General features: G+C 37.4%; 1 protein-coding gene across 5 annotated transcripts in view; it reads right to left on the bottom strand.

Annotated features, from left to right (window-relative positions):
• Positions 1 to 3342: 3342 nt before the first annotated feature.
• Positions 3343 to 20959, bottom strand: part of ACSL4 (acyl-CoA synthetase long chain family member 4) — an 82873-nt gene continuing 65256 nt past the window's right edge. For all 5 annotated transcript variants that reach the window (XM_082608953.1, XM_082608955.1, XM_082608954.1 and 2 more), the window contains 2 exons: positions 11491 to 11648; positions 3343 to 6196 (listed from right to left, as the gene is read on the bottom strand). In XM_082608953.1, coding sequence (XP_082465079.1) covers positions 6039 to 6196; positions 11491 to 11648 — 316 coding nt within the window. In that variant the 3' untranslated portion in view covers positions 3343 to 6038. The remainder of the gene's footprint in view (positions 6197 to 11490; positions 11649 to 20959) is intronic.

The following is a 20959-nucleotide window of genomic DNA, read 5'->3' on the forward strand; positions in this document are numbered from 1 at the left end:
AGAACACAGAAGTAAAAGAGAATGGAGTTAAGGTTAGACAGGTAAAGAGAGATCTTCTGATTCAGGGACTTGAATACCAAGCTGACATTTTGATTTGAATAAGAACAGCATCAACAAGGTGGTATTTTAAGAAGGTAAGTTTGGCAGATCTCTATACAAAATGGAGTATACTGAGTATACTGACAGTGATGGAAAGAAAAGACTTGCCAAGAAACTAGTTAGGAGGTCAGTATAGCTCTTCTAGGTGAAAAGGGGTGAAGGTCTGACCTAGGGTGGTAATAGCGGGAAGAGAGTAAGAAATGAACTTTAGGCACATGATGTCATGTCTCTCAAAAACTAAGCCCAACTGAGACTGAAAGTGGGTGCAAACACTGAAATATACTGACATACTTCAGGTATTTTAAGTTCACCCAAGTTATCTGTGTCCCTTACTTCACAGCTGCCTAGGTCTACTTCCTCCCAATCAAGCCCACAAAAATGCTTCTCATCAGATGAACCTTTCAGGTTCTCCCACACCCTTAATTAAACACACTTGTTCCAAAGACTGATCAGTTTGATGATTAGTACATGCTGGACAGAATATGATGAACCCAATTGGTTCATCCTCTTCTCCTCCAACACACCCAAATACACCCAACTTTCAACTTCTCCTCCATATTATCAATCTTACCTGCTCATGCCAGATATGTCTGATCCTACCTACCCAGGATGCTCATGTAAACAAGATATGGGACATTTTCAGCATGCCAGAAGATTCCCTCATGCCCGTTTCCAGGCAATACCACTCTCTTCAGAGAAAACCATTATCCTGGATTTTATCACCATAGGTCTGTTGTGCCTATTCTCGAACTTCATATAAATACAATCATAATGTACTGTGAATAGCTTCTTTCGTACATCATAATTATCTGTGAACATAATTTATCCATGTCTTTGCATGTAGCAGTAGTTTACTCTTTTTACTTGCTATGTAGCATTTCCTTGTATGGATATACCATAATTTGTCCATTCTCCTGTTGATGGACATTAGAGTTGTTTAGAATTTGTGGGTCATTATGAATACTGCTGACATGGGATCAAATTATAGCAAAGCTTTTTTAACAAGCCCCACCCACACTGTTCTGGGAAATTTTCTTGAATTCTTGTAATCCCTTTTTTTTGTTGTTCTCTCTCTCTAGAACTTGTTATTCAAATGAGGAATCACTTGGGCCGATCCATTAATATTCTTATCTTTTTGTTCCTATTTTTCATCTTTAAAAAATACTGTTTGGAATTAGATAGTGGTGATGGTTGTACAAAATCGTGAATATAATTGTCACCTAACTGTACACTCAAAAATGGCTAAAATGGCAAACTTTATTATATATATTTTACCACAATAAAAAACATTTGGCCCCTCCAAAAGTTCTACTTCCTGAGAGATTTCCTCTACTGGCTATTTCAACCTTTCTCTTGAAATTTTCATTTCAGCCATCATGTTTATAATTTCTAAGAGATGTTTTTATTCTTTTTTGTTTTCTATATAGTCCTTTTTTGCAGCCTTCTCATTTAATGGTAGTTTTAAACGTTTTTTTAAAGCTTTATTTACCCTGCAGAACCAATTTACTCCAATTTGCTTTTTTCTCCTTGCTTTTATCTCTAGTCTTCCAAGGTTTGGTATTCCTTGCCTTCTCATTTAAGAAGAGAGTACTAGTACTGACTGGGAGGTCTAAGAGTGTGGTTGCCACTGAGGTAGAGGAGGTGGGAGTATGATGGCAGGGGATAGCTTTCTTTCATGGACATCATAGGATGGCTTTCAACCTGTGCTTTCCAAACTGTGGCTTGCAGACCCTCTAAAGCCGTGCTGTCCAACATGGAAATGAAATTAAAAATTCAGTTCCTCAGTCACACTAACTACATCTCAAATGTTCAATGGCCACACGTGACTAGTGGTACTATAATGGATAGCACAGATATGGAACATCTCCAACCTCACAGGAGTTCCATCGGACAGCACTATCTTGCGGGGTCATGAAATCAGTTTAGAGGGTGACAACCAACATTTAAATAAATGAAATAGAAAGTCTCATTAGTATTGTTTTATCACATAAACATTGTTCATGTTTTCACATAAACATTTCACATAAAATATTGTTTTATATACACATAAGCATGTGTGCAAAGCATCGTGGATCACAGTAAAAAAAATGAAAGCACTGCTTTAAATTATATGTGCACAACTCTGATTTTTAAAGAGAGAGAACATGAGAGTAACAGAAATTCCTTGTACCTAGTAGAATCCTCACTTCTTGTGATGGCATCAGCCACAGCCTAATATCCCTATAGGAAACTTGGGACCTAGGGTATCATTAAAAAACAAAAAATCACCTTGGGACAGCAAAATCACAATATGAAAGCTAGATGTGATGGGCCTTAGGGACAATTACACTCCCTATTTCTTCTCTCATTCATCTTTCCCTTTTTACAAAGCATCTTTTTTTGAAGTCCAGTGTCTCTGTCTCTGTCTCTGTCTCTGTCTCTCTCTTTCTTTGATACAGGAAGAAACTAAAGCTAAGGAGGGTATTTTGAGATTTGTCCAGGCTACAAAACTAGTGATACAAAGAGCCCAGGTCTCCTCACCTCTAAATCCAGAAGTTTTTCTTCAAAGTCTTCAGGGGCAAGCAGTCCTTTAAGGCCCTGAGGTGCGAACCAATATGTTAAATAACTTGACTCATGAATGTTACCTGGATACAATGATAATGATAACAGCTAACATATGTTTACTATGTTTTAAACACTTTATATGGATTAACTCATTTTTACCCTCACAACCATCCTCTGAAGTAGATCCTATTTTATCAATCAGCCCCATTTTTCGGGAAGGAGAAACATAGTGGAGGGATGTTAATGAACTTGCCCAAAGTCACACAGCGAGTGAGTGGCAAAGACAGGAAATAAATTGAGGCAATGGTTCCACAGCTCTAATACCATTTTACATATACCCTCGTATAACTCAGATAAATTAATTTCTCCCTAAAGTTTAATTAGCCTAAAGGTAACAGTTACCATTTATTAGCACGTACTAATAATCCACACAACATGACTATGTTTTGTCCCACAGTATCAGTGCTGCAAAGGGATTCTACTCTATTAACTGTACGAAAGTTAACAGCTTTGGGTTCAAATCCTCCAAACTAATGGATATGATTTATACAACCCAGGTTATCTGCTTAATGCAATTCTATAAACCTAGAGAGGAGTACTTCTGAAATATGTGTTTAAAAGTTTGGCTGGTATTCTTCAAACTTGCAGATTTTATCTTGATGCATAATTAAGCACAAATTGGCTTGATAATGTGGGTGAATTTATTTCTTAAGATTCGAGTGCAAACTTAAAAACCAGAACAAATGGAGCTTTTCATCAAGGAAAACATGAAAACCTAAGAAACAATCCTGCAATCGTGCATTTTAAGAGAAAGTAGAAATATGAATACATTCTAATTTGTAACTACATTTGAAAATTAAAATATTTCTCTCCAAATCCCAAATACCACACAATCTTTAATCTGTTCTCATCTTGTTACTCCAGAAACATCTGTCACATGCTTCAGGAAAATATAGGCAAGGATTATTAATCAGTCTTTATGACCAAAGAAACATTATTCTCCTTAACTTCTGACTTTTTGAATCATTCATGTGTATCTCAGTTCCAAAAAGTGACACAATTATACTTCCATTCCAGAAAAAAAAATCAATACGAATATCAAATATCAAGGAGGCAAGGTACTTTCATGTAATTAAAGCAAAAGTCACAAGTGTTCGTCTTAGAAATGTACATAATTGCAGGAATTTTTTTAAGTACAACTTTATTTGATGGCTGACATGTAATAATAACAGTGAACAATTTAAACAGGTATAAAAATGTAGGATCAAAATCTTTACGCTCAAATACTTGAAAAGTCACTATGAATATGGAAAGATCTGTTTACATAAACACGTATATTTGTTGAGGAAAAATCAGGGGGTAGTGGCATCTCCCTGGTCCGTTAACAATATTTGGATTTTCGCAAAGAATTAGCAGCACCCAACCTTAAGTGTTAATTATGCGTTTCTAAAGGACCCATACAACAGATTAGTTGGCAGTGTTCTAGCTTTTGGGAGATGGGAGCGGGTGAGGGTTCAAATATCTGAGTACGCATGCACTCACACATTTAAAATCACCATTCCAAAAGGAGGGGACTCACATACAGAAAAAGTCTAAGAACATCATCCTTAGAGGATCAAGAGTGGGCCAGGAACAGTGGAAGCTGAATAGTAGTCTACTTGGTAAGAATGATTTTTCACTCTTAGAAGGCAAGTTGGGAAGAATGAGAATACTCACATACACATAACTCAGGGAGACCTTGCTTCAAATTTTACATTGCAGAACACTGAACATTCTTTACAAAAACCTCCATTCTTGCTTATAATAACACCAGATGATTTTTCCTTTTTACCACCATATACATAACATTTAAATATTTTCTTTATAAATATTCTAGAGCAAACAGAATGTGTTTTGTTGCAGTAGTGGCCCACATCTGTACAAAGCAATGTAAGCAACATATATATATATAGGTATATATATATATAAAATGATTAAGAAAAAAGTGCAAAGAATAACAGTATTAAGAATTTTTGTTTTTTTTTTTTACAGTAACTATGGTTCAAGTGTGAATACCTATCAGGGATATATAATCCCAGATTTTAATTAAAGATTCAAAAAGAAGCCCACATACCAAGTTACTGCACAAGTATCAGTCCCTTAGTGAGTAACTTCCCTTCTCCCAAATCCAGCATTTCCAGTTTCTGAACTCTTCTCAAACAGAAAAAAAGTGGTAACAGTGTGTTCTTCCCTTTAAGTTCCCAAAATTCATCCAAGTTAATTAATCATTCATAGATTAAAACAAGATAGTAGGGAAGTCATTCATCATACCCCACTTTTGCTAAAATTAAAGCAAAATGAAAGGCTTTTGGTAATACAAATAATTGATCAAGAATCAAATCAGCAACAGCAAACAGACCTTAAATTACAAGTGTGATTTAATACAGTTTAAAATCAATCCCTGTTATCAAAGATAAGTTCAAAGTCTAAATCCTCTCCCAGGTTCAGTGCTGTGCAAGGGTTAGAATTCTAAATACTTACAATTTCATCACCTTTTCTAACAGAGAAAATGCTTCCTGTTAAAATTTGGTTAACTTTCTATTATTTTAACTCTTGGTTTGTCTTATTTTGAGCAAACAGAAATGCAATGTTCAGCATTTTTTAAGATGTACTTTTACTCTTAAGTTATTCAAATAATTACAGTTACTGATTTTACATCTCCAAGTTTCAAAAAAGCACGTTGAATTTCCCTTTAAATATATTACTAGATATTTTTTGGTGCGTTTATATTGTTTTATTCTTACTTCAGGCACTGTAATTATTCACAATATTATAATGATTCTATGCGTAACCTACATAACAATTATGAATGCTAAAATGGTTTCCAAGGTATTATTTGATTCTGTATATCATATCATGATTCAAGACAAATGGTTGGAAGAGAATTTTAAAGCCCTGCAGCACTTCTGCTTTGAGTAGTGTTAATATATTTTTTGGTCATGCTTAATATTTGAGCATCTTCTGAACTAGGAAGACAATAGACATTGGAAGTTGCAAATTTCCTCAAACTACATTCTACTCCAGTTCCAACTTATTTTGTTCAATATTAAATATTTTTTCTTTAATGAAACAAGTATATCTTAGGCTAATTTTTCAAAACAGAAATTTTGCTCTAAAATTAATAACACAGCTACAGGGAAATAACTTTTCAGTTTCAGCTTCACTAGAACTATGCAAAACTAAGTCAAAGTAGACTCAACAACTATTTTAATCACTTTGGGTTTTGTTTTTTTATTACCATGTTTTTAGAATGATACATTTTACATTCTAACAGACAGCTCAACAAGGCTGAAAACTCCAGAAATGAAAAACCACCAGGCAGCCTCCTGCACAACTGTAAGTAAGAGAGCAGCATTTTATTTGCCCCCATACATTCGCTCAATGTCTTTGAGGTAATGGTTCTTCAGTTCCTTCCTTTTCAGTTTGAAAGCATCAGTGACCAAACCAGTTTCAGGGGTCCAGGGCTCCGGGCTTAAGCGAACCTTGATTGGAGTTTCAAATCGCTCCAATTTCACTGAAATGAGAAAGGGGGGGTAGGAAAGAGAGAGAAAGAGGGAAAGAGCGGGAGAGAGGGGAAAGAAGGGGGAAGAGTGACAAGGGTTGGGAAAATGGGGGTGAGTGGGAGAGAGGGAAACAATAAAACATGAATTTTGCAGGATTCACCTAGATGATGCAGGTGATGAGACAAACTTAATGGTATGTTATAGTTAATTAATGATACCAACACCTTACAATTTCATTTTATATTTATCAAAGTACACATCAGTTGTTTCAGTTGGATGGTTTTGGACTATGCTTTTTTTTCCCTAATATATATGTAGACACCCTCCTCTTCAGAGTCTTTCTATCTGTTGCACCTTCTGCCTGGGATGGCCTTCCCTGCTGTAGTTGCATGGCTCACCTCCCTACCTCATCCACGTGTCTGTTCAAATGCCACCGCCTCAGAGAGGACTCCCTTGACCAATCCTAACAAAATAGAAGTCCCTTTGTCTCTCTGTATCCTCTTATGCTATGTCTTCTTCAAAATACTTATCACCACCCCATATATTATATATTTATGTCACCTACTAGAATGTAAGCTCCATGAAAGCAGGGGCTTTGTTCTGTTCACTGCCATCTATATGCTACACTGAGCCCTCAAGAAACATACATATGTATTCATTCATTCTACAGAAAATTAGCCTCTAGACAACTGTTCTTCATAAACTTTATTGTAATTCAAATAAGAATCAAAAGGGGGGTTGTGAGTTTCATACTCTTAAATGATATAAGAATTGATGCAGCACATATTGGATTTGAGTTAGACAACACAACACATGTCGAAAGAAATGTAAGAAAATGGTGAAAATAAGGACATAGAAGCAATCCATACAGTACTCAATAATTTTAAATTCAATAAATTATATTCAGTGAAGTTACTTATTATTAATACAAGGTCATCCTTAAAATTCTGAAGCCCTACTAACAGTAATGTTAATCTACAGATGAGCTTTATTTTATATGTAATTATTTAAAATAGCAATTTCAAAGAAGCAAACATCTGCATGTTTTAAAACTACTGCTAAACAGCCTAGGTAACTTGAGAAACAACTTGGTTTCAGTGATAAGCACAAAGAACTCAAATTCAATGAAGTTTTTATTCTAATGCTAGTCTGAGTTTTACGAAAGCTTGGGTGAATTAGCAAGTTTCTCATTTGAGAAAAATATAAAGCTGAGTGTGAAAAGTAATCTTTCAAATTACTTAGAACCAACTTCCTAAAAGTAATGCCTAAAAAGGTAATAAAGGAATATAAAACTTGTTCAAATTAACCATATCTACTCTGATGATAGATTATAGCTCAGTTATACAGAGGTGCCTGAAATAAGGTCATATTTGGATCTCAAGGGAATAGTTAAATTCTCAAATATTGATCTGGCTCCAAAACCTTTTATTTCATATTATTTTACCTACTTACATAGGTCGTATTCCAGAAACACTGACAACAATGGGACAAAGCAGGCACGTTATTTCAATTGCACACAAGCAAATTAAGCATTTTTTTTAATGCTGCATTAGAGGTTTCATAGTTTTGGAAACTCCTAAACATTAGCTAGTACCACAAGCTATAGAGAGCAACGGACAGTCACACAGTTTCCTATAAATTAAATAAATTTATAAATTGCAAACAAGTGAAAAAGATTAGGGGAAGAAAAAAACAAAAACTTTACACGTGGCATTTTATCAGAATTACCTAGGACATTATGAAATGTGACCTGCAGGTGGCAGCAAATGTCAATTTTTCTAGCCACTGATAGTTGTCAAATCACCCCAAAACCATTATTTTGCATTCTTATGATACTACCTATACCTTGCACTTATATTTAAAACATGAAGAGGCCTGCTATGAACGATGTATGACTTCAGGCAGATTTAACTGAATACAATCAAACTATTTTATAGTTTTTGGCCTAAGTCTCTGAAATTATAATTTGAAGCAAAAGGTTAGCAAAATAAATCTTCTGTGGCACAGACGAGCTTCTGAGTTATTTAGATTTAGCTCATGATTAGTGTTAATTATCCAAATCATGAATTGTTCGATTTCACGCCTCAATCCAAGCACAGGAAAGTTATGTAGGCCTAGCAGGTCCTAGAATTTTACTCTATTTTCCAGCCTGAAAAACTTCCCCCAGTGTTGCTTTTACACAGGTGAATATTCAATGACAAATTATTCAAGTCACATTCTGCTCCATTAGTATGTTCAGAGAGTGACTAAGAATAACAGCCTATTGGCTGAAATACTTTTTAAAATACTACATTTAAAGAAAAAAATGAGGATTTGTATCAAAGAAAATTCTGGAAGCCCGGTGATATTAACATTAAAAAGTATGATATGTCAATAATACTATAATTAACAAAACCAACTTTAAGAAAAAAATTAAGCTACTGTCTTTATGCTTATACAGTAACTTACTTCGCAGATTATGTTAATAGGTAACTGCTATTTAAAACTTTACAGTGACCAGAGTTAACTAGAAGAATGTTCTTCTTGGGGAAAATAGTTTTTCAACTTCAACTTGCTAACAAATGTCACAAACTATATTTTTTAACCAAAATGGAACCCAAGTAGTTAATTTAAAAAAATAAATAATAGTAGCCTAGTTAGGGAAATAGGTGTGCTCATGTATCTCTGACAGGAGTATAAACTAGTCCAGTTTTTCTGGGGGAAGAGGGAGTTATTTGGCAACATAAGGGAAAAAAGCTTTAAAAATATACATTTTTCTTGACTCAGAAATTCCATTTCTAAGAATCCATATTAAGAATATAATTACATAAGACAATAAATTAGAATAAAAGATATATATTCTATTTGCTTACAGTGGAGGGAAAAAGTCTAACAATAAGGACTTAAGTGGACACTCCTATACTGGAATACTATTTAGCTTAAAAAATGATAATTCAATTCTATATCTACTGACTTAGAAGAAAGTCGATGACGTTGGTAAGTTAAGTATATATAACAGAATGTAATGTCACCACCCAAAGGTAACTACTATCAAGTGATTTTTACTTCCTCCTTTAAACTTTCTGTATTGTCCAGTACTTTATAATGAATATAGATACCTGTAATCAGAAAAATGATATTTTCATTTTTTAGAAGGGAAAGCAATAGGTTAAAACTAGGTTAATCGCTTCCAATTAAACATGAAGAGTACACAGTTTATCTCTGCTCCCCTGGAAAATAAACAGTTTAAAAATAATATTTTGAATTAAAAAGGTATTAACCACAAACAAACAATAGAAATGAGAGAAAGGGGACACTGGGTGAGAAGGCCCAACAAAATCTTAGAAGACGAAAAGCAAACAGGAGAGCTAAAAGCTAACTGCCCACATCAAAGAGCGCCAACAAGAGGCAAACCAATCTCCCGAGCCCATAGACAGAAGCTGAGGGACAGAAGACAGAGATGAGGGGCATGCTGAAAACAGCAGGGCTGGCCCTCATCTGTTCAGAGGACAGTTCTCCCTCATCCTGCTCTTCCCCAACCAGGCTGGAGATAGATTTACCTTCTGGAAAAACTGAACTAGAGAGACTCTGGACTCAGGACACTTACAATAGAGGGAGGGAGTAAGGCTGAAAACCTAAGGGTTCAGTGAGGGGAAGACCTAACCACCCCACCCCCAGCCCCCTTCCAATGCCTTTTTTTTTTTTTGGCTACCAGAATATTGGCAGTCATGCTAATATCCCCCAGGTAAGAGACTGCAGAAGTCTCCTCTGGAGAAGTGGAATGACTCAAGACACTAACATTTGAATAACTTTTCAGTGAAGCCCAGCAAGCTTTCCAAACAGCTTTTTAGAACCGCATTCTCAAATATGAATGGACAGACAAGAATCAGCAGATATATGCGAGGCTGACCAAAGCAAGCAGAAAGTGGAACTTGAAGGAAACAGAAACAATAACAGGAGAAGGAAACTTCATAAAATGAATCCTTTCAACATCCTCAGAGGATGACTGCACCCATGAAAGAGCAACAGGATGCTATTAAAGGGACACTAAGAAAGCAGGAAAGAACTCTTGAAAATTGAAATTCTGATATTGGAAGTTGGAAGCTCAATAGACAGAGGCAATGATAAAGTTGAGGGATCTGCCACAATATAAAACAAAAAGGACAAGATATAAAGAAGATGTAGCACATATATACAATGGAATATTACTCAGCCATAAAAAGAAACGAAGTTGAGTTATTTGTAGTGAGGTGGCTGGACCTAGAGTCTGTCATACAGAGTGAAGTAAGTCAGAAAGAGAAAAACAAACACCGTATGCTAACACATATACATGGGATCTAAAAAAAAATGGTCATGAAGAACCTAGGGGCAGGACAGGAATAAAGATGCAGACCTACTAGAGAATGGACCTGAGGACATGGGGAGGGGGAAGGGTAAGCTGGGACAAAGTGAGAGAGTGGCATGGACATATATACACTACCAAACGTAAAATAGATAGCTAGTGAGAAGCAGCTGCATAGCACAGGGAGATCAGCTCACCTGTGAGCTGTGACCACCTAGAGGGGTGGGACAGGGAGGGTGGGAGGGAGGGAGATGCAAGAGGGAGAGGATATGGGGATATATGTATATGTATAACTGATTCACTTTGTTATAAAGCAGAAATTAACACACCATTGTAAAGCAATTATACTCCAATAAAGATGTAAAATAAATAAATAAATTGCAATCCTCCCACCCCCAGCAAAAAGAAAAAGACAAGATAGATTACAAAAGAAAAAAAAGATAATAAAATTAGAGGATGAAAGTAGAAGGTCAACAACCATATAAAAGTAGTCCCAGATACAAACATGAATACAAAACTCAGAGGGGAAAAGCAATGAAAGAAAAGCAAACAAACAACAAAAGGTAAAGAGATTTCCCGGAACCAAAGGGCAGAGATCTCTAGATTGAAAGGGCCCACACCAAGTAAGTATATGCAATGGTAAATGATAAAAGATTCACACCAGGGCACATTAGTATGAACTATCAGAACGAAGATGGACCATTCCAAACACAGACTAGATGACTACCTAGCAGGGATGCTGTGACATACAATAAAGAACTAGTTACATTATTCTACCATATAACATTTAAAGATCCTTCCAACATGGAAATTCATTATGTATATTTAAGAGGCAGGTTTTTTAAAACACAACATAGTAAATTGACTGTACTCCAATAAAAATTTAAAACAAACAAACCAAACAGACATCTTGAAGAGTCTAATGCACAGGACCTCATTAAATAACTTTTAGGGACATCAACAGATAAGCCATTTCTTACTTACTGGTATTTGCAGCTTCTCTAATCTCTTTCAGTATTTCAGCTTCCATGGCAGGGTCATTGCAGATATCAACCCAGGTGCCTTCCACCCCTTTCTGTTGTGCCAAAAGTGTCAACCTTTGCTGATTAGGAACCACAAAACTTATCACATAGGACTGGTCACTAAAAAATTAGAAAATAAAACAAACTAGAAATTAAAACATTAAGAACAATTATTCATAAATTATGCAAAGAAATACTACACATAATTCTGAATATATATTTCTCTTATTTGTTACAGCTTCATTAAGAAGTAATAAAGCCCATAGTACCGTCATAACGACAGACACATAGATAGCCCAATGATATAGAGAGTCCAGAATAAACCCTTGCATATATGGTTAAATGATCTTCAACAATGGTTCCACGACTGTTCAATGGGGAAAAGACAGTCTCTTCAACAAGTGGTATTAAAAGAACTGGATATCCATATACAAAGGAATGAAGTTGGACCCTTACCTTCTAGCACATACAAAAATTAACTCAGAATAGATCAAAGACCTAAATCCGTAAGAGCTAAAATTATAAAATGCCTAGAAAAAAACATAGGGGAAAAGATTCATGACATTGGATTTGGCAATGCTTTCTTAGATATGACACCAAAAGCACAGGAGACAAAAGAATAAATAGATGAAGAGTACAACAAAAATAAAAAATGGGGAGCTGGGGTAAGATGGCGGAAGAATAAGACGCGGAGATCACCTTCCTCCCCACAGATACATCAGAAATTCATCTACAGGTGGAACAACTCCTACAGAACACCTACTGAACGCTGACAGAAGACCTCAGACCCCCCAAAAGGCAAGAAACTCCCCACGTACCTGGGTAGGGCAAAAGAAACAAGAATAAACAGAGACAAAAGGGTAGGGACGGGACCTGCACCAGTGGGAGGGAGCCGTGAAGGAGGAAAGGTTTCCACACACTAGGAAGCCCCTTCACGGGTGGAGACTGTGGGTGGCAGAGGGGGAAAGCTTCAGAGTAGCAGAGGAGAGCTCAGCAACAGGGGTGCGGAGGGCAAAGCAGAGAGGTTCCCACACAGAGGATCGGTGCCGACCGGCACTCACCAGCCCGAGAGGCTTGTCTGCTCGGCCAACAGGTCAAGCGGGGATGGGAGCTGAGGCTCGGGTTTCGGGTTTCAGTCAGAGCGCGGGGAGAGGACTGGGGTTGGCGGCGGGAAGAGAGCCTGAAGGGGTTAGTGCACCACGGCTAGCCAGGAGGGAGTCCGGGAAAATGTCTGGAGCTGCCGAAGAGGCAAGAGACTTTTTCTTCCCTCTTTGTTTCCTGGTGCGCAAGGACAGGGGATTAAGAGCACTGCTTAAAGGAGCTCCAGAGACAGGCGTGAGCCGCGGCTAAAAGCGCGGACCCCATAAACGGGCATGGGACGCTGGGGCTGCTGCTGCCGCCGCCAAGAGGCCTGTGTGCGAGCGCAGGTCACTGTCCACGCCCCCTTTCCGGGGAGCCTGTGCAGCCCGCCACTGCCGGGGTCCCGGGATCCAGGGACGGCTTCCCCGGGAGAGTGCACGGTGCGCCTCGGGCTGGTGCAACGTCACGCCAGCCTCTGCCGCCACAGGCTTGCCCCGCACTCCGTACCCCTCCCTCCCCCTGGCCTGAGTGAGCCAGAGCCCCCAGAGCAGCTGCTCCTTTAACCCTGTCCTGTCTGAGTGAAGAACAGATGCCCTCCGGCGACCTACACGCAGAGGCGGGGCCAAATCCAAAGCTGAGACCCGGGAGCTGTGAGAGAATAAAGAAGAGACGGGGAAATCTCTCCCTGCAACCTCAGAAGCAGCGGATTAAAGCTCCACAATCAATTTGATGTACCCTGCATCTGTGGAATACATGAATAGGCAATGAATCATCCCAAATTGAGGAGGTAGACTTTGAGAACAAGATCTATGATTTTTTCCCCTTTTCCTCTTTCTACAACGAATTATCCCAAGTTGAGGAGGTGGACTTTGAGAGCAAGATTTACGATTTTTTTCCCCTTGTTCTCTTTCTGTGAAAGTGTATGTGTATGCTTCTGTGTGAGATTTTGTCTATATAGCTTTGCATCCACCATTTGTCCCAGGGTTCTATCTGTCCGTTTTTTGTTTTGTTTGTTTGTTTTGTTTTTAATTTTTCTAATAATTACTTTTTTATTTTAATAATGCTATTATATTTTATCATACTTTATTCTATTTTACTTTATCTTCTCTTTCTCTTTTTCCTACCTTCCCTCCTTCCTCCCTCCCCCTCCCTCCTTTCTTTTTCTTTCTTTCTCTCTTTCCTCCCTCCCTCCTTCCTTTCTTTCTTTCTTTCCTTCCTTCTTTCTTTCTTTCTTCTTTCTTCTACTAATTCTTTCTTTCTACTTTTTCTCCCTTTTATTCTGAGCTGGGTGGATGAAAGGCTCTTAGTGTGGCAGCCAGAGGTCAGTGCTGTGCCTCTGAGGTGGGAGAGCCAACTTCAGGACACTGGTACACAAGAGACCTCCCAGCTCCACATAATATGAAATGGCGAAAATCTCCCAGAGATCTCCATCTCAACACCAGCACCCAGCTTCACTCAACGACCAGCAAGCTACAGTGCTGGCCACCCTATGCCAAGCAACTAGCAAGACAGGAATACAACCCCACCCATTAGCAGAGAGGCTGCCTAAAAACATAATAAGGCCACAGACACCCCAAAACACACCACCAGACGTGGACACATCCACCAGAAAGACAAGATCGAGCCTCATCCACCAGAACACAGGCACTAGTCCCCTCCACCAGGAAGCCTACACAACTCACTGAAACAACCTTAGGCACTGGGGACAGACACCAAAAACAACAGGAACTACGAACCTGCAGCCTGCAAAAAGGAGACCCCAAACACAGTAAGATAAGCAAAATGAGAAGACAGAAAAACACACAGCAGGTGAAGGAGCAAGATAAAAACCCACCAGACCTAAAAAATGAAGAGGAAATGGGCAGTCTACCTGAAAAAGAATTCAGAATAATGATAGTAAAGATGATCCAAAATCTTGGAAATAGAATAGACAAAATGCAAGAAACAGTTAACAAGGACCTAGAAAAACTAAAGATGAATCAAGCAATGATTAAAAACACAATAAATGAAATGAAAAATACTCTAGATGGGATCAATAGCAGAATAACTGAGGCAGAAAAACGGATAAGTCACGTGGAAGATAAAATAGTAGAAATAACTGCTGCAAAGCAAAATAAAGAAAAAAGACTGAAAGGAACTGAGGACAGTCTCAGAGACCTCTGGGACAACATTAAACGCACCAACATTCGAATTATAGGGGTTCCAGAAGAAGAAGAGAAAAAGAAAGGGACTGAGAAAATATTTGAAGAGATTACAGTTGAAAACTTCCCTAATATGGGAAAGGAAATAGTTAATCAAGTTCAGGAGGCAGAGGGAGTCCCATACAGAATAAATCCAAGGAGAAATACGCCAAGACACATATTAATCAAACTGTCAAAAATTAAACACAAAGAAATCATATTAAAAGCAGCAAGGCAAAAACAACAAATAACACACAAGGGAATCCCCATCAGGTTAACAGCTGATCTCTCAGCAGAAACTCTACAAGCCAGAAGGGAGTGGCAGGACATATTTAAAGTGATGAAGGAGAAAAACCTGCAACCAAGAATACTCTACCCAGCAAGGATCTCATTCAGATTTGATGGAGAAATTAAAACGTTTACAGACAAGCAAAAGCTGAGAGAGTTCAGCACCACCAAACCAGCTTTACAACAAATACTAAAGGAACTTCTCTAGGCAAGAAACACAACAGAAGGAAAATAACTACAATAACGAACCCAAATCAATTAAGGAAATGGGAATAGGAACATACATATCGATAATTACCTTAAATGTAAATGGACTAAATGCTCCCACCAAAAGACACAGATTGGCTGAATGGATACAAAAACAAGACCCATATATATGCTGTCTACAAGAGACCCACTTCAGACCTAGAGACACATACAGATTGAAAGTAAGGGGATGGAAAAAGATATTCCATGCAAATGGAAATCAAAAGAAAGCTGGAGTAGCAATTCTCATATCAGACAAAATAGACTTTAAAATAAAGACTATTAGAAGAGACAAAGAAGGACACTACATAATGATCAAGGGATCGATCCAATAAGAAGATATAATTGTAAATATTTATGCACCCAACATAGGAGCACCTCAATACATAAGGCAAATACTAACAGCCATAAAAGGGGAAATTGACAGTAAAACACTCATAGTAGGGGACTTTAACACCCCACTTTCACCAATGGACAGATCATCCAAAATGAAAATAAATAAGGAAACACAAGCTTTAAATGATACATTAAACAAGATGGACTTAATTGATATTTATAGGACATTCCATCCAAAAACAACAGAATACACATTTTTCTCAAGTGCTCATGGAACATTCTCCAGGATAGATCATATCTTGGGCCCCAAATCAAGCCTTGGTAAATTTAAGAAAATTGAAATTGTATCAAGTATCTTTTCCGACCACAATGCTATGAGACTAGATATCAATTACAGGAAAAGAGCTGTAAAAAATACAAACACATGGAGGCTAAACAATACACTACTTAATAACAAAGTGATCACTGAAGAAATCAAAGAGGAAATTTAAAAATACCTAGAAACAAATGACAATGGAGACACGATGACCCAAAACCTATGGGATGCAGCAAAAGCAGTTCTAAGAGGGAAGTTTATAGCAATACAATCCCACCTTAAGAAACAGGAAACATCTCGAATAAACAACCTAACCTTGCACCTAAAGCAATTAGAGAAAGAAGAACAAAAACATCCCAAAGTTAGCAGAAGGAAAGAAATCATAAAGATCAGATCAGAAATAAATGAAAAAGAAAAGAAGGAAACGATAGCAAAGATCAATAAAACTAAAAGCTGGTTCTTTGAGAAGATAAACAAAATTGATAAACCATTAGCCAGACTCATCAAGAAAAAAAGGGAGAAGACTCAAATCAATAGAATTAGAAATGAAAAAGGAGAAGTAACAACTGACACTGCAGAAATACAAAAGATCATGAGAGATTACTACAAGCAACTCTATGCCAATAAAATGGACAACCTGGAAAAAATGGACAAATTCTTAGAAAGGCACAACCTGCCAAGACTGAATCAGGAAGAAATAGAAAATATGAACAGACCAATCACAAGCACTGAAATTGAAACTGTGATAAAAATTCTTCCAACAAACAAAAGCCCAGGACCAGATGGCTTCACAGGCGAATTCTATCAAGCATTTAGAGAAGAGCTAACACCTATCCTTCTCAAACTCTTCCAAAATATAGCAGAGGGAGGAACACTCCCAAACTCATTCTACAAGGCCACCATCACCTTGATACCAAAACCAGACAAGGATGTCACAAAGAAAGAAAACTACAGGCCAATATCACTGATAAACATAGAGGCAAAAATCCTCAACAAAATACTAGCAAACAGAATCCAACAGCACATTAAAAGGATCATACACCATGATCAAGTGGGATTTATTCCAGGAATGCAAGGATTCTTCAATATACGCAAATCAATCAACGTGATACACCATATTAACAAATTGAAGGAGAAAAACCATATGATCATCTCAATAGATGCAGAGAAAGCTTTCGACAAAATTCAACACCCATTTATGATAAAAACCCTGCAGAAAGTAGGCATAGAGGGAACTTTCCTCAACATAATAAAGGCCATATATGACAAACCCACAGCCAACATCATCCTCAGTGGTAAAAAACTGAAACCATTTCCACTAAGATCAGGAACAAGACAAGGCTGCCCACTCTCACCACTCTTATTCAACCTAGTTTTGGAAGTTTTAGCCACAGCAATCAGAGAAGAAAAGGAAATAAAAGGAATCCAAATTGGAAAAGAAGAAGCAAAGCTGTCACTGTGTGCAGATGACAAGATACTGTACATAGAGAATCCTAAAGATGCTACCAGAAAACTACTAGAGCTAATCAATGAATTTGGTAAAGTAGCAGGATACAAAATTAATGCATAGAAATCTCTGGCATTCCTGTACACTGATGATGAAAAATCTGAAAGTGAAATCAGGAAAACACTCCCATTTACCATTGCAACAAAAAGCATAAAATATCTAGGAATAAACCTACCTAAGGAGATAAAAGACCTGTATGCAGAAAATTATAAGACACTGATGAAAGAAATTAAAGATGATACAAATAGATGGAGAGATATACCATGTTCCTGGATTGGAAGAATCAATATTGTGAAAATGACTCTACTACCCAAAACAATCTACAGATTCAATGCAATCCCTATCAAACTACCACTGGCATTTTTCACAGAACTAGAACAAAAAATTTCAAAATTTGTTTGGAAAAACAAAAGACCCCGAATAGCCAAAGCAATCTTAAGAACGAAAAACGGAGCTGGAGGAATCAGGCTCCCTGACTTCAGACTATACTACAAAGCTACAGTAATCAAGACAGTGTGGTACTGGCACAAAAACAGAAAGATAGATCAATGGAACAGGATAGAAAACCCAGAGATAAATCCACGCACATATGGTCAACTTATCTTTGATAAAGGAGGCAGGAATGTACAGTGGAGAAAGGACAGCCTCTTCAATAAGTGGTGCTGGGAAAATTGGACAGGGACATGTAAAAGTATGAGATTAGATCATTCCTTAACACCATACACAAAAATAAGCTCAAAATGGATTAAAGGCCTAAATGTAAGGCCAGAAACTATCAAACTCTTAGAGGAAAACATAGGCAGAACACTCTAAGACATAAATCACAGCAAGATCCTTTTGGACCCACCTCCTAGAGAAATGGAAATAAAAACAAAAATAAACAAATGGGACCTAATGAAACTTCAAAGCTTTTGCACAGCAAAGGAAACCATAAACAAGACCAAAAGACAACCCTCAGAATGGGCGAAAATATTTGCAAATGAAGCAACTGACAAAGGATTAATCTCCAAAATTTATAAGCAGCTCATGCAGCTCAATATCAAAAAACCAAACAACCCAATCCAAAAATGGGCAGAAGACCTAAATAGACATTTCTCCAAAGAAGATATACAGACTGCAAACAAACACATGAAAGAATGCTCAACATCATTAATCATTAGAGAAATGCAAATCAAAACTACAATGAGATATCATCTCACACCAGTCAGAATGGCCATCATCAAGAAATCTAGAAACAATAAATGCTGGAGAGGGTGTGGAGAAAAGGGAACACTCTTGCACTGCTGATGGGAATGTGAATTGGTACAGCCTCTATGGAGAACAGTATGGAGGTTCCTTAAAAAACTACAAATAGAACTACCATATGACCCAGCAATCCCACTACTAGGCATATACCCTGAGAAAACCATAATTCAAAAAGAGACATGTATCAAAATGTTCATTGCAGCTCTATTCACAATAGCCCAGAGATGGAAACAACCTAAGTGTCCATCATCAGATGAATGGATAAAGAAAATGTGGCACATATATACAATGGAATATTACTCAGCCATATAAAGAAATGAAATTGAGCTATCTGTAATGAGGTGGATAGACCTAGAATCTGTCATACAGAATGAAGTAAGTCAGAAAGAGAAAGATAAATACTATATGCTAACACATATATATGGAATTTAAGGAAAAAAATGTCATGAAGAACCTAGAGGTAAAACAGGAATAAAGACACAGACCTACTTGAGAATGGACTTGAGGATATGGGGAGGGGGAAGATTAAGCTGTGACAAAGCGAGAGAGAGGCATGGACATATATACAGTATCAAACGTAAGGTAGATAGCTAGTGGGTAGCAGCCGCATAGCACAGGGAGATCAGCTCGGTGCTTTGTGACCGCCTGGAGGGGTGGGATAGGGAGGGTGGGAGGGAGGGAGATGCAAGAGGGAACGGATATGGGAACAGATGTATATGTATGACTGATTCAATTTGTTATAAGGCAGAAACTATTAAAAAATAAAAAATAAAAATAAAAAAATAAAAAATGTTCTGTGTATCAAATGTCACAACAGAGTGTAAAAAGGCAGTCTATGGAACTGGATAAAATATTTGCAAATCATATGTCTGTTAAGGGGTTTATATCTAGAATGTATAAAGAATTCCTACAACTCAACAACAACAACAAAATAACCCCATTAAAAATGGGCAAAGACCTGAAACCATAAAACTCGTAGAAGGAAACATAGGGGGAAGATCTTTTGACATAGGTCGTGGCAATGACTTATTGAATTTGACACCAAAAGCAAAGGCAACAAAATCAAAAATAAACAAGTGGGAGTATATAAAACTAAAATGCTTCTGCACAGCAAAGGAAACTATCAACAAAATGAAAAGGCAACCTACAAAATAGGAGAAAGTATTTGAAAATCATATATGATAAGGGGTTAATATCCAAAACACATAAAGAGCTCATACTACTCAATAGCAAAAAAAAAAAAATCAATTAAAATATGGACAGGGGAATTGAATAGACGTTTCTCCAAAGAAGACATACAGATGGCCAATGGGTACATGAAAAGGTGCTCAATATTACCAGTTATCAGGGAAATGCAAATCAAAACCACAACAAGATATCACCTCATACCTGTTAAAATGCCTATTATCAAAAAGCCAAGAAATAACAAGTTTTGGTGAGGATATGAAGAAAAGGGAAGGGAACCCTTGTGCACTGTTGGTGGGAATGCAAAGTGGTGCAGGCACTATGGAAAACAGTATGGAGACTCCTCAAAAAATTAAAAATGGAACTACCATATGATCCAGCAATCCAACTTCTTGGTATAAATCCAAAGGAAATGAAAACAGGATATCAAGGAGATATCTGGTCCATGTTCATTGCTGCATTCGTCCATAATAGCCAAGATATAGAAACAACCAAGTGTCCATCAACAAGTGAATGGATAAGGAAGATGTGGTGTATATGTTCAGTGGAATATTACTGAGCCATGAGAAAGAGATTCTGCCATTTGAGATAAAATTGATGAACCTGGAGGGCATCATGCTAAGTGTAACAAACCAGACAGAGAAAGACAAAAACTGCATGGTATTGCTTAAATGTGGAATCTTAAAAAAAAAAAAAAAAAGTCAAACTCATAGAAACAGAGAGTAGAAAAGTGGTTGCTATGGGCTGGGAGTGGAGGCTGATAAAAGGGTACAAACTTTTAGCTATAAGATGAATAGGGTCTGATGATCTAATGTGTAACATGGTGATTACAGCTGATAACACTGTATTGTATAATCAAAAATAAGAGGGAAAAAAATTTTAATGAGCAAAGGACTTGATTAGACATTTCTCCAGAGGTGATAAACAAACGGCCAAACAAGCAGATGAAAAGATGCTCAAACATCACTAATCCTGAGGGGCAAGATATCCCCTCAAACTCATTACCGTGACTACTATAAGAAAATTTTTTTAAGTAGAAACAAATGTT

The sequence above is a fragment of the Mesoplodon mirus genome (assembly GCF_964341445.2).
Source record: "Mesoplodon mirus genome assembly, chromosome: X".
Lineage (NCBI taxonomy): Eukaryota > Metazoa > Chordata > Mammalia > Artiodactyla > Ziphiidae > Mesoplodon > Mesoplodon mirus.